The sequence below is a fragment of the Phoxinus phoxinus genome (genome assembly GCF_949152265.1).
Source record: "Phoxinus phoxinus genome assembly, chromosome: 7".
In the NCBI taxonomy this organism is placed as follows: Eukaryota; Metazoa; Chordata; class Actinopteri; order Cypriniformes; family Leuciscidae; genus Phoxinus; species Phoxinus phoxinus.
In genome coordinates this window covers 10116115-10128181 of record NC_136882.1, presented here as the reverse complement: position 1 = coordinate 10128181, position 12067 = coordinate 10116115, and the positions used below count along the sequence as shown (strand labels likewise).

General features: G+C 36.3%; 1 protein-coding gene across 1 annotated transcript in view; it reads left to right on the top strand.

Annotated features, from left to right (window-relative positions):
- Nucleotides 1-10587, top strand: part of acvr1c (activin A receptor type 1C) — a 90795-nt gene extending 80208 nt beyond the window's left edge. The window contains exons 5-9 of the mRNA XM_079618960.1: nt 513-680; nt 4201-4357; nt 5404-5528; nt 6650-6780; nt 10248-10587. Of these exons, the coding sequence (XP_079475086.1) occupies nt 513-680; nt 4201-4357; nt 5404-5528; nt 6650-6780; nt 10248-10373 (707 nt within the window). The 3' untranslated portion in view covers nt 10374-10587. The remainder of the gene's footprint in view (nt 1-512; nt 681-4200; nt 4358-5403; nt 5529-6649; nt 6781-10247) is intronic.
- The last annotated feature ends 1480 nt before the right edge of the window (nt 10588-12067 follow it).

The following is a 12067-nucleotide window of genomic DNA, read 5'->3' as shown; positions in this document are numbered from 1 at the left end:
AGGTAGACATATATTTCTCTTGGTTGTTTAGTTGCCACAAATTGGAAACGAATTTGTAAAGCGAAATAAAATGGACCGAAAATTGCCTGTTGAATATTATAGGTTGTATTTTTAAACCGTTTGAATATTTTGGAAGTGAAATATGAAAGGTGAATATGCATTATTGCATTTTTATTAATGAATATGTGTTTGAAATGTTTTGAATTGAAATATTCACAGCTTAAATATACAACCATGTTGAATTTCAGCCCATAAAAATGCAAGCCCTAAAAATACAATGCATTAATATGCAAGCATGGTATATTTTTTTCGAGTAGTGCAATCCAACAGGCTTTTTTATTTCAAAAACATTTGGCATTATTTTACTTCCATAGTTATACCTCTTGACATTTGAGTCATTAAATAAAAAAATCTAAAATCATTTTGAGATATATTTTCAAATAACTTTGGATGTTCTGGTCATCATGTTTGGGTGTCCTGTATTGTAATCTGTCTATTTTGTCTTTCTTCAGATAATGGCTCATGGACACAGCTGTGGCTGGTGTCTGAATATCATGAGCATGGGTCTCTCTTTGATTACCTGAACAGATACACGGTATCAGTGGAAGGAGTGATAGTTCTGGCACTGTCCATCTCCAGCGGTATCGCCCACCTGCACATGGAGATTATTGGCACTCAAGGTGTTGATCATATGCATCAGTTGATTTCTTTTTCATTTCTGGTCTAGTTTCTCTGGACGATAAAATCTTCACTCAGCAGTGGAAGTATATCCTCCTTTGGCAAAGCATCTTTTTTAGTTACATACATGTGTAAAACTGATCATAGAATAAATGTAATATGTAATTAATATGTAAGACTAGTCAGGTAGTATATTTGTTACAATTAACAGTTGAACAATTAAAAATATCTTTAACAGTGTCTATTTACACTAACTTCACGACTAAATTACAAAATAAATCCATTCAGAAACAGGAGTAGTGGCGGGGAGAGTAAAGATAGTGGATAGGTCTCTTGATGTGACTCCGCTCCGCGTCTTGCCTAACAACGGCCCTTAGCTATTCTAAATCCACTGTAAAACACGGCTTCGCGGGGCTTATTGCTTTAATAGTCAATGGATTGCCAGAGGCGGCTGAAGACTGATGACAGCAACGAAACCACAGAATCCGTAGTGGCAGTGTGAGTAAAGGAGATCTTAGGTCATTTACTATAATCAGTTAATGGTATAGCAAACGTGCTGTCGGATGCATTCGGATGCAAGTGTTAAATGGCTCGACTATATCCACAGCCACTTTCTGCCATGGTTCGTCTGGCAGCGGCACTGGCTGGAGAGGAGCAGGGTGGGACTTGACCGTTCAAGTAAGGAGTGCAAAGTAGATGCATCAGAAGGTGCAGGAGCATTAAGAATCACTTGCACACGTAATCAGGAAGAAGACCTTCTGCTGAAACCAGTGGCGGGCCGTACATTTCACACCTAGGCCTTTAGTGATGTCTACCCTGAAGCGCACGCACATACTCTCTATAATTGTTGTGAAATTCCTTTTTTATTTTGCACCGGCAGTTATAGGGTTAATGCGGTGAGTTCGGGAAAGGCCAGGTAGAGAGAAATGAGCGAGTGGGTTCGGCTTTTGTGTTAGTGTACAGACTAGTGTACAGTGGTTCTTGTGTTCCGATTATAAATTCAGAAACGGATCCTCCCTTGTCTTATCCTTCAATGGCTACAATAGTATTAATGTTTGAAAAAAGAAGTTGTTTCGATCATAAATTTACAAGAAAAATTAGGAATAAAATCGTATTCAGCACGGACAAAAACGGGGGCAAAAAATGCATTATACTCTCCAAAACTACTGATTATTTTTGACACAAAATCAATCCTAATTTCTTACCTCAAAAAGACTTAAATGACTTGGTTGTACAGGTTTGTCTGTGCTTTTCAGTCCCAACAACCTTTTCTATCGCCATCGAGGCTAATGTGCTGAAAGTCGAGTCTGTCCCGTCGTATATCTGGCATAAGTTTTAATTGGCTTTAGTGCAGAGAGTGTCTACTCGATAGAAGCAGTAAACAGGGAAAACACCGCAAAACATGACGATGTGTAACGTTACAGCCGACACAAGCTCTCACACAGATTTTTTAACGATATCAATGAGATCAGCGGGACTTTTGCCTTCAAAATCAGTCCTGGCATACATTACAGTCAGTTCTGTTTTTACCCGGACAGATCGATAGAGTTAATTCCGTGACTCTGTGTAAGCTGAATAAGGCTGAATAAGGGATTTTTTCCGGTAGGTTTGAACCTGCTGGTGGTCAAGGAAGGAAAGAAACATTAATTTGTGGGTTGAAAAACGATTAAATCTACAGGTATATATTTTAGTTTACACAGTTCGCTACAGGTGTGGTTAGCTAGCTCTGACTACCAGTAATAATAGTAGTAAACGCTCTGCCCATCCAATCAAAGGGCGTGAAAATGCTTACGTTATTGTATGCCTGCTAGATGGCCCTGGTGCAGTCAACTCAAAATCTGATTGGCTGATTAAATCTGACTGATTATCTGATTGGTTAAAGCAACGGTTTCATTGCCATTCATTTAAGCTACAGGCGCCCGCACTATCGATTCTGAAGGCCTCGAGGCAGATATATTTGACTCTGGCAACACATGAATGGCTGAAATATGATTGGATAAAAGCGCTAAAATAAATATACACTACTGGAAGCAGCGCAACCAAGAGAAAAGCTATGAAATTAAGAGAACGGACTATTGGGAATAATTTAATACTCATTCATAAAAAAAATATATTAAAGTGCAAGTCAGTGACTCTAATAGTGTTTAGGCCAGCAGAGAAGGCCTTACTGGCCCTGACAGCCCACCACTGGCTGAAACAGTATGACCTAAGAACAGCAGACTGGTTAGCCAGAAGCGAAACTTGTCTTTATTGAGCTGCAAGCCAGCAGCTTCTAGTCATTGTAAGACCGCTTGAAGTGCTTTGTCATGCATAGACATTTCACGTCCAAAGATGATAATGTCGTCTAATTTTTGATCTTCAAGCAAGCCAGGATGATGGTCATCATCTTCTGAAATTCTGCAGGCGCTGAAGCCAACTGAACAGTCCGTCAAGAGTAACAAAGGCTGTGAAGTAACGGCACTTGGTAGTAAGCATTAGTCAGGTTGATGGTAGTGAAAATAATAGAACCTTGGATGAGCAAAGAGTTCATCCATGTGTGGCAATGGAAAAGAGTCCACAATCACTGCTTTATTTGGCTCTCTGAGGTCAACACAAACATCCTTAACTTTTAACTTTTTATGTTGATGCGTTCTATCACCCCAGCTGCTTGCAAGTCTCTGTTCTCAAGTCTCTGCATCGATAACTCACATTTTCAATAAAATGTGCAATAGGTAATTTTCCAAGGTCTGCAGCCATGCGCTAAATGGCATAGCAGGCTCACTGAGGCAAGGCAGGAAAACACTCGGGAAAGGCACGTTGACAACAGCCATCTTCGTGACCAACGTTAACGAAAAAACTGCCTAATCCTCGTCTGCCTAATGTGTGGTATCTGTCAGGATTATTAAACAATAAAGCACACAAGACAAGAGTACCGAACATCATCCATCTTGTTTACTTCCTTCTCAAAATAGAAGTCAACAATCACTTATGATGAACAGAACACAGCTCATGACCCCTTTAAGTGTCCCCAACTAAGCAAGACAAAGGCGATGGTGGCAAGGAACCCAAACTCCATCAGATGACAGAATGGAGAGAAAAAAAACAGGCTCAGTCGGCAAACCTGGCCAAATGAACAAACATGATTATGATTAATGATGATTAATTGCCTGCATGATAACAAAACTTTCTAATTCTATGTCCGTATTAGGCAAGTTTTGGATAACAAATAATTGGTCTGTTCACAATAAATGTGAAACTGCTGTGACAATCATAGCCCATCAGAACACATTTGATGTTAACAACATCACAGAAACAGAAATCAATCTGTCTACAAAATGACATGTTGTAAACACAGCTAGTTAGAAAATGTATAACATACCATGAAAAATAGCTTTTTAAGGACATTAGCTTTCTTACTGTCCAAGCTCAGACAACTGTGTGACCATCTGTTTGTTTACAAATATGACTACTTTTCTGCATGAAAATGACTTGTATATGTGTATATGTCATGTCCTGTTATTAATTTAGCATATTACTAAACAGGGAAGCCCGCCATTGCTCACAGAGACATAAAGTCAAAGAACATCCTGGTTAAGAAGAACGGAACGGCTGTGATTGCTGATCTTGGTCTTGCTGTCAAACACGACTCTAATACCAACACCATTGACATCCCCATTAACCACAGAGTGGGCACCAAGAGGTTAGATCATCTTTTTCATTCATAAGGTCATTATGATTTGAGACATCATAAACTGAATTATTACTTATTATCTATAGTTGTGTTGGTTGTTCCATAGTCTTCTTTAAAGGAGAACTCCGGCGCAAAATGATCCTTTGGTCTAATTACACATTGTTACCTAGTCAACCGTTATCTGAGATTTGTTTTCATGATTATCGAATGTAAATAGTTTTACATGTCATTACTCTATGCCCTATATACTAGCGTTATAGGCTAAAATATTTTTAGAGATAAAACTATTTACATTCGATAATCATGAAAACAAATCTCAGATAACGGTTGACTAGGTAACAATGTGTAATTAGACCAAAGGTTCATTTTGCGCTGGAGTTCTCCTTTAAGGATTGAGAATGAACACTTCTGTGTAAGAGGTCACTGGATTTGACAAAGTTTGTGAGGTTCATGCCTTTGGATATTTGAAAGATGTGAAAGAATAGACACTTAGCAAAGTACATCTTTGATATTTTACATTTACTTTCAGAGTTATACCATTTCCGATTCAGCTGTCCTTAAATGCTATGTAAAAAGCATGATTGGTTGTTTTACCTGCTAACCAGATGGACTCTTCCTGTCTAAGTAGACAGTTTTTGGCCAGGCTTTATGCTGATGGTCTTAAGTATGGATCTATGAATGTAGTGTGTAACCAACTGTCTTTCGGTAAATACAGACAAGTAAAAGAGCATTTGCAGACAAATGTTATAATGGTTAAATAAAGATTTTTGCTATTTACTATCATTTGCTTTTAGGCTTTGGATTTGTGTACACAAGACATCTTGAGTGATATAGAATCTGTATCTTTGCATGTACAGTATGTGTGTTTGACTAAATATAAATTTTAGTATGTGTGTGAGTGTTCTCTGTTCCTCTCTGTAAACTCTGTGTGCACTTTCTGTCTCTGTATAAAACACATGTAATTGTTTGCTTTCAGGTGTATAAAGACATCTTGATGGAGGTTAATGCGGTCATGTGGTGTGAGTACATTAATGTGAGTATGTTTGTTTCTGCAGGTACATGGCTCCTGAGATACTGGATGATTCTATAAACATGAGCAGCTTTGAGTCATTTAAGCGGGCTGATATCTACTCACTTGGCCTGGTGTTCTGGGAACTTGCTCGCAGATGTTCTGTCCAAGGTACCTTACTAGTATTTTTAAAGTAAAGTAAAAAACAAACAAACAAAAAAACAAGAAATTGTTCTTAATTATTAAATAGTGTTTTTATTCATTTGACACTTATTCATTGGTTTCTTCTATACTAAAATGGCTTGCGTCATTATTTTTTCATAAAGACGTAAATCTCTAATAACAATAATAATACAGTCTCTGCATCACTTCAGAGTCCTGAACAATGGTGGTCTTTATTTTGCAGAAAAAAAACCCGACCACCTAACTATACATTATCTCACGTATTTCATGGCTACATAACAATACACAAATAAATATAAACATGAAATATTGATATTTTATTACCTCTTTTATTAGCACTGAATAACTGTCAGATATATTTGAATTCTCATTGCCATGAATGACCAATCAGAATAGTATTCTAGAGAGTCATGAAATTTTTTTTTTTCCACATTGATAGCCCTTAAAAGGAAAGTTCACCCATGTACTTACCCCCATGTCATTCCAGAACTGTTGGACTTTCTTCTGTGGAGCAAGAAGATATTTTAAGAAAAGTTTTTTTGTTTTGTTTTTTGTACATCTTCAGCCCTCCAAATATTTCACTCTCGCTATGGAATAGACCGGTTGTCAACTATTTATTTTTATTTGACTTTTGTTTGATGATGCCTATTCAGTGTTCAGAAACATTTTCACCTAGTCATGATATGAGGTAATAAGAGGAAGTTTTTGCTTAACTACTGATAAAATGTGCTAAAGGTCACCAAACCTTCTGAAAAGTGTTGTCGGAGAGACTGTTATTGAAGGACATAGCAGCGGAACTATGTTAAATTACAGTATATTTTATTACAGTATATAATATACTATTACTCATTTTGCTGGCAAAGAACTTAACCAATCAAAATAGAAGGTACATGGACATCTTAAAGACGAATGAGCGTGAAACAGCTTGTTCGACTGTTAGAGTCAGAGAGGGGGAGAAAAATGATTATGAGATACAATATCATGACTGGTTAGGGTCAAGGGAAGAAAATAAAATACATGATTTTGCAGATCCAAACTTTTAGAATAATTAAGATTTTTCATCAGTACTTATTGTAAATAAATAATCATGAATGCTTTGTGCTCTGCAGGGATTCATGAAGATTTCCAGTTGCCTTATTATGACCAGGTGCAATCAGACCCATCAGTGGATGATATGAGGAAGGTGGTGTGTGAACAAAAACTCCGACCTAACATTCCCAACCAGTGGCAGAGCTGTGAGGTTTGTGTGATAAACTTACCATTCATGTGACATTTCTGTTGAAAATGTTAAAATTGCGTTTTCGGCGGGGATAATTTTAAGATACAGTATGTACTCTTTTTAATTGAGACTTTATTTTTGTGCAAACCAACAAAAATGTGAGGTATGAACTGACACATCTAGTTTGTTTCTGCTAACAGGTACTGTAGGGCAGAATTTCCAAACACAACTTTTGCCTACTACAGCACAAATGTAACAATGAGGACTTTGCAAAATTTTGTTTTTAATTTGTTATTTAAGTACTACTTCAGTAATTATTTTTTGTTGAATCCTTTGTTGACCTGTGATGATTAAATGTACAATACAGTGAACTGTATTTGAGTTATACTTGACTATAAAAATAGTATAGATAAAAGTTTACAGCAAATGTGTTTTGAGTTCCAAAAAATAATCATAATCATAATAATAAAGTAAGTTTTACAATAATGACATTTACACCTTTTCAATAATTTTACCCCACTTTGAATATCAGGCATTGTTTGATTCCATTAAAATTTATTTCTATAGCACTTTTCACAATTTTGTATTGTTGCAAAGCAGCTTAACATACATACAGAAAGTAGTTACAAAAGTAAAGATATGTAATTATGATGAGTAAAGAAAGCAACATAGTCAGTTTGAAATGGTAAAAGAAATTCACGTACTTGATCAAAAGTTTTATTACTTTAGTTTATTCCTAATGCACCTACTGTATACACTTTGGTACCTTATGGCACCAAATTCATTCCTTCAACAGATTCAAGTTTAACAAACTTTTGTGTTCAGTTTCGCGTTTTAATTTACGCCTCACCTATATTTAGACTTTTCTTGGTGATTTACAGTCTTTAAATCGATATAATTTGTGCTGTCATTGATGGAAAAATCTGTTTGCTTATTGCAGTACTTGTAACAGTATAGAAAGAGCACAAAGTAACCCAAGTTTTGCGTGGTGAATATCTGCATTAGTGCGCTTGTGTGGCAGCGACTCGGGTTCGATTCCAGTCCACAGTGATTCCTACATTCAATGTAGGCCTACATGTATCTGTTCCCATTGTCTCACCAACGCTATCTCACGACCAATTCGTACGAATTTGTACGAGTGATTAAAAGGTTGCTAATTCGTACGAATTTGTACGACCTCACTCGTACGAATTTGTACGATTTGTCTAAACCCACGTGATGGGTAGGTTTAGGGGCGGGGTCAGGGGTAGGTCATTCGTATGAATTCATACGATTTTGGCAACTCATAAAATATGTACGATTTAGCAAAAAACGTACAAATTCGTACGAGTAAGATCGTATGAATTGGTACGAATTAGCCACCTCGTAAAATTCGTACGAATTGCCGTGAGATCGGGTTGGTCTCACTGATGTTCTCTGGATAACTGAGTTTCTGGTATAATGGGATATATAAATGTCAGTAAAAGGCGAATTCTTAAACTGTGCCATTATTTATAAAGGTTACTTTATTGGTTTTGAAGCACACAATAATTATGCCATTAGCACTTCAAGTTTCCTTGGAATGCCATTGCAATGTGTTTTAAAATCACTAAAAGTAAAGGATAGTATGACCTCAGTTTGTTATCATTATAATATAAATGTATGTTCAACACTCTTGCAGTGTAATTTCTGTCACTTTTCATGTCCAGCACACACACGAAGCAGAGGCCACTAAATTAAGAGATTAATCTCTCGATTTTAATCGATTTTCCTCTTTATGAACTGATATAGATTCTGATTCTGATATAAATCCCAAGAATCAATCTTTTGGTCTATGCTGTTTTCAGTTGATGAATGAACAGACCATAGCACGCCTCCCATCATCCAATAAATTGCAATCAGCTTTGTTACTTTTGATATGAAACAGATTTCGATTTCTGTACATTTTATTGTGAAATTCAAACAATAAATACTGTTTGACTGTTTAATGTGTGTTACAGATCAGATTAAGCTAATATCAGAAACCACTAACTGCATCTTTAAGCCCTAATGCAAGGAACCCTGTCAGCTCACTCAACTGGTACATTATTATTAAAAGTTAAAATTAACAATTGATTTGTATACAACTGCAAAAGGCAATTTTTATGCTGAAAGAGGAAGGGATGATCAGTTCACATGGCGTTCGCTACAGCAATTCGTCATGCCACATTAAAGAGCACCTAAACTGTATTTATTGTTTGAATCTCTAATAAAACTTGATTTAAACTTGACTTAAAATTTGAAAGCTGTGACTTTGTTTCATATCAAAAGTAAGCATGCTCGCAAACTCTCAAATTAAAACAAACAATTATTTAAATAAGAGATTCATTGTGCAGTCAGCTTCATTGATTATAAGGGAACTTTGTGAGATCGTGATGAACTAAGATGAGTGACAGCTTTCTAGTGATCATAAAGGTCAGTAGAGGTCAAATCAGTGAAGTTGCTATTACCCTGTGAGAATATTGGGAATTTTTTTTTTTGACAGAACCCTTTTTCTGTCATGCAAAATGCCTAAGCATTAATAAAGAGTAAGCAAAACATTTAAAAAAATGTCCCCCGTTTCTATCGAACATGAGAATTTTGGAGAAAATGCGATGGAATCAAACGAATACTGTGATAGTTATGGCATGATATATTGATATATTATGCAAATTAGTGTGCAGTTCTACTGTGTATGTTTCTAATGTTTTCTGTTTTTTATTTATTAATTTATTATAATTTTCAGTCATTTGTTATGTATGAATTACACAGAGCTATCCTTTTTATTTAATGTTGAGGATAATTTATTTCTCACAGTTTTTGTGAATTGTAATTTGATGTAATGTTTAATGAGGTCCATGCAATGCGCGCCTTTCACCAACATTGTGCTGTACTTGCTTTAAGCACAGACATTTAGTCAGTAATCACACTGATAGTCTGAACTACATCACACCAGTTCATTCTTCAAGTTCTCTTGAAGTTTCATGACCACAGAAAAACTTCTTATTGTATATAGTTTTAGAGCATGTATTAAGATCAAAATTGTAAAGGGACTTTATTTGTAATCAGAGAACAGCAAAGATCTTGGGTGAATGCACACACAAAGTTTATTTGACTATGGAACGCACTATAATTAATCTAAACATAAACACACACACATTCACACAAGAAAGAAACATCTTGGTTACATACATAACCCTGGTTCCCTTAATATGGTACAAGGACATGAGATAAATGTTTTCACATACGCACTCTACAAAATGCTGTGTTGTTTCAACCCAATTTTGGGTCAAATATGGACAAACCCCAAACATTGTGTTAAAAATGTAATTTAAAAATTTAACCCAACGGCTGGGTTTGTCCATATTTGACCCAAAATTGGGTTGAAACAAGCCAGCATTTTTTAGAGTGGTGTAGATAAAATATTTTAAAGTTTCATCTTCCAGATTTCAAAGTAAAGAATCCCCCATGTATGTTTGTGTTTGTTCCAGGCACTGAGGGTTATGGGTAAGATCATGCGGGAGTGCTGGCATGCCAATCCAGCTGCTCGGCTTACAGCACTACGTGTCAAGAAAACCTTATCTCAGGTGACGGTGGTCAAGGACGTGAAAGAGTAACCCAGCAGCCTGGTACCCCTCTTATCTCTGTCTGTCAGTCTTATTGGGACATTTAAAATGCTCAGTTAAGATGCCAAAGATTGCAGGAATTTAAGAGGGAAAGACTGTCTTTGCGATGACACCTGTGCTTTGAAAAAATTTAAAGTGTATTCTGTTTTGTAGTCAATAGATGGTGATAGAGAACTGAGATACTGCTACCTCAACTGATCCTACAAGTGCCAAATGCTTTGAGTTGCACGTTAAGCTTTGTGCCATAAATGTTTTGCTTGGTGTAATTTACAAAATGACACTTAAAATGTCTGTATATCTTTTTTCAGAAACTCAGCAAAAAAGAAACATCCTTCTCACTTTCAACTACTTTTATTTCCAGCTGATTTCTTAATGTGTTAATTTGAACATATGAACTAAAAACATTCAACATCTGAGACATTGACGATTAAAAGAATAGAATAATGAGTGAACATATGTTCCCTGAACAAAAGGGAGGAGAGGGCTGTAAACTGTTAATGTCTTAAGGACTGTTCCACATGTGCATGTGCAACAATTATTGAACAAGCATAAAAAACAGTTTAAACCATAATGATTATTTGGATTGTACAAAATTATCTTTACAATATAGTATCCTGAAAAAGGGACTTTATTTTTTTGCTGAGTTTATATAAAGAGGACCAAAAATATATATATATATATATTTTTTTTTTACTTTTTTTTTAAGACCATGTGTTGACGTCAGACAGCAGAATGTGGTCTGCAACAGGAAACTGGTGTTTTTTTTAACCCAGCTTTGTGCAGGTTGTGATTTCCTGGCACTTCAAATCCATGTTGATTGTACGGAGTACCTGTAGACAGGATGATTTTCTGTAAGCCTTGTCATTTCTAAATGTAAAGGAAATAGGTTGTGTTTTTGCTCATGTGCATATGCCTGAAACAAACCCTGAAAAAAACAAAACAAAAATGAGGTAACTGATCATCCAAAGTAATTTGACAAGACACTTCATATAGAGCAGGGGTCTCCAACCTTTTATACACCACGGACCAAAAGTAACGGATAACCCAAAGCCTAGAGCAGGGGTCTTCAACCGGTTTTGTTTTAAAAGTATTTTTGGGGAAATGGCCAGGCATTGGTGGGGGGCTTGAGGTGTGATCAGAGCAATGATTCATTTACTAATTTATCTATCCTTCCATTCAGTCCATCAATTCTCACGGGATACTGGATAAATCCCAGCATCTCGGGCCACAGGCTGGGCACACTACGCTTACACACAGACATGAACACATTCACACTTCAGTCACACTTACGGGCTGTTGATTGTGTTTATTGTGTCATGTTTAGCCTGTCGAAGAATTTCTCTTCAATATCATCAATTCTCAGTGCGAAAGTGGGTGATGAAGTGGTGGTTTTCAGCAGTTTCTGTTGCCCTTTTGGAGTAATTAACTCTTTCCCCGCCAGTGTTTACTAAAGTTGCCAGCCAGCACCAATATATATATATATATATTTTATCATATTCACAAAAATGTCATGGCCCCCAGTATATTTTGTTTCATAAATATAAAACAGTAAATTGCCCCGTTTCACAGACACGGCTTAATCCTAGTCCCAGACTAAAATCCATGTTTGTGCTGAACACAACCTGCACTGACATTCTATCTTAAAATATGTCAGTGCCATTGTTTTTTCTCAAGAAACACACCAG